The 2,106-nt window shown below is 52.2% G+C and overlaps 1 protein-coding gene across 1 annotated transcript; it reads left to right on the top strand.

The window, feature by feature from the left end:
- Nucleotides 1–461: 461 nt before the first annotated feature.
- PLICBS_010157 (uncharacterized protein) lies at nt 462–1,229 on the top strand (the record flags this gene model as incomplete). The annotated part of the gene is made up of 1 exon (XM_065601853.1): nt 462–1,229. One exon carries the CDS (start codon nt 462–464, stop codon nt 1,227–1,229), a length of 768 nt encoding a protein of 255 aa, XP_065457925.1.
- Nucleotides 1,230–2,106: the final 877 nt, after the last annotated feature.

The raw sequence follows: 2,106 nt of genomic DNA, 5'->3' as shown, positions 1-2,106 counted from the left end.
AGCATGCTATGAGCGTGATACTATCCCTAGACAGCCGACGTATAAGGCAGGGCTTAGTTTAACGTTGCATCATGTGTGGTTCGTGGCGTGACCTATTGCTTTGATGGGATTGGGAGCGATGTCAATAGAGTGGCGTCGAACTTCTTAGGTGCTTGGCAGCTGATCTGCTGTTTTACGGGCCGTGTGGAACCACTGTGACACCGGTTCAGGTGGCTGAGAGTGACGACTCCATGTCGCCACTTGGAAGTGGCATGATATGACTTTGCGGAGTTCTGCTAGAAGTGTACGGTCATGTAAAATCTTGGTCGGGCCGTCTTTCATATATTGCAAACACTACATCTCTGCTTTGCCGTTTCACTGATGTTGATCACAACCTATTTTTCCGAGCCCGTTGCGCGACACATCCAGTCGAAAGTGGCCTAACTACTACTCATAGCTCATACCCTCAAACCTGTTCGATCATGCCCTCGGTAGATACCAAAAGTGACGCTCCTGAGAACCTCTTCCACATTCTCCTGACTATCGTGGACCTGAAGAAAGATGCTTCTGGTGGGGCCCGCTCATACTTCGTCCTCGGCACGCGCGGCACGCTCCATGCCGCAAAAGCATACAGCACCGTTGCTCTGCGCAAGATTGGCTTCCACGATGAGGACTTTGCCCAGTTCGACATACGTCCGTCAGTTGAGATCGAACGATGGCCGCACGGCGAGGGTGTCATTGCCTATGCACGTGCCGTGTCCGGAGAAGAGTTCCTTATCGGCATCGACACGACCCCTAACAATGAGACCCTGCGCTTGAAAAGCGTCCCTTGCACTGGTCATGGGGAGGAGGATGAGGGTATACTTCACCTCCCGAACGGCGCGCAGTTTCTGCACTACGTCCTCCAAATCACCATTGACTACAACGCCGATCGCAGCGGCTCCGCGCAGACCGTTGAGATTGAGGGCGCGTACGCTCACCGCGCTGATGCATTGAGTGCTGCGCACCGGTGTCTTGACGGCGAGCGCGCGAGCTTTGTCGAGTATGACTCCCGTGGCGACGCTGAATTTTTCGGCGAGTGGCCGTTTGATGAGGACGTGGTAGTGCATGCAGTAACGGAGACGGGGCAGAATTTCTTGGTCGCGGTCAAGGCACCGCCTCATGCTGGCGCGGGGCAAAAGTCAAGGATGACGAGGCCGGCTGAGCGGCACAAAATTGGCGATGAAGTCAAACATCAGACAGTGTGTTGAGCTTTTTAGCACTCAAAGGCCTGTGTACTATCGCGTCATTTTTCTCTTTCCATATTCCCAATTGAATGTCTTATTGAACCTGCGCGCTACAACGTATTCATCGCCGTCGACTCAGGTGGAAGTTGAACTAACCCATGAGAATCATGACGGGAAGAACCTGTGATTACTTTCAATCTTACTCGTATCACATGCTGGAGAGATTACCGATGCGTATCTGGATCATTCGCATGTGCAATTGCACAACGCAGAACGTCCAATACAAAAGCATGTCCTGCCGCTTCCCTGTCTACCCATCTGACTACGGCTCACAAGCTCAACCTCTGCGGAATCGTAGAATTTCGATTTAGAGTCGTGAATCGGGCGCCTTGCCGTGAACATATTTACCTCTACGACAATGGCCGCCTTTAAACTAGCACTCGCAACGCTCTGCGTCAACGGCAAAAGCTATTAGCGAGTGTAGTGCCGCGTGCATTCTGACTTGCAGAATGGTGGCTAGAGCCCTCCTGGATACATGCACCATTTTGGCGATACACGGCGACAGGGGGCACAGCCTGGAAGGGGTTGAGATCCCTGGCGGCGTACACTGAAAGCAAGAAACAACTGGAGAAATCACCGAGATACTTGCAGCAGAATGGTTTCTGGTCTTATCATGGAAGCAGAATTCTGGTGGGTTGCGGCGCGAAACTCCAGTCAGGCTTTTGCTGCTGTCGAGCACCATACATTTACTATAGAAGGTGGCGACTTGTGGTTGCCGTAGAGTATAAGCCCTTCCAGCTGGCTCCATGCTTTTCTGGGTGTAGCGGTTGTTCATGCCGTCGGGGATACTTGACTTACATTTCAGCTGTTGGATGTTGCTTTCAAGACAGTACATACGACC

Source organism: Purpureocillium lilacinum, assembly GCF_023168085.1.
Source record: "Purpureocillium lilacinum CBS 284.36 DNA, scaffold_8, whole genome shotgun sequence".
Classification (NCBI taxonomy): Eukaryota; Fungi; Ascomycota; class Sordariomycetes; order Hypocreales; family Ophiocordycipitaceae; genus Purpureocillium; species Purpureocillium lilacinum.
Note: the sequence above shows the minus strand (reverse complement) of the source record. Positions and strands in the feature narration are given on the sequence as shown.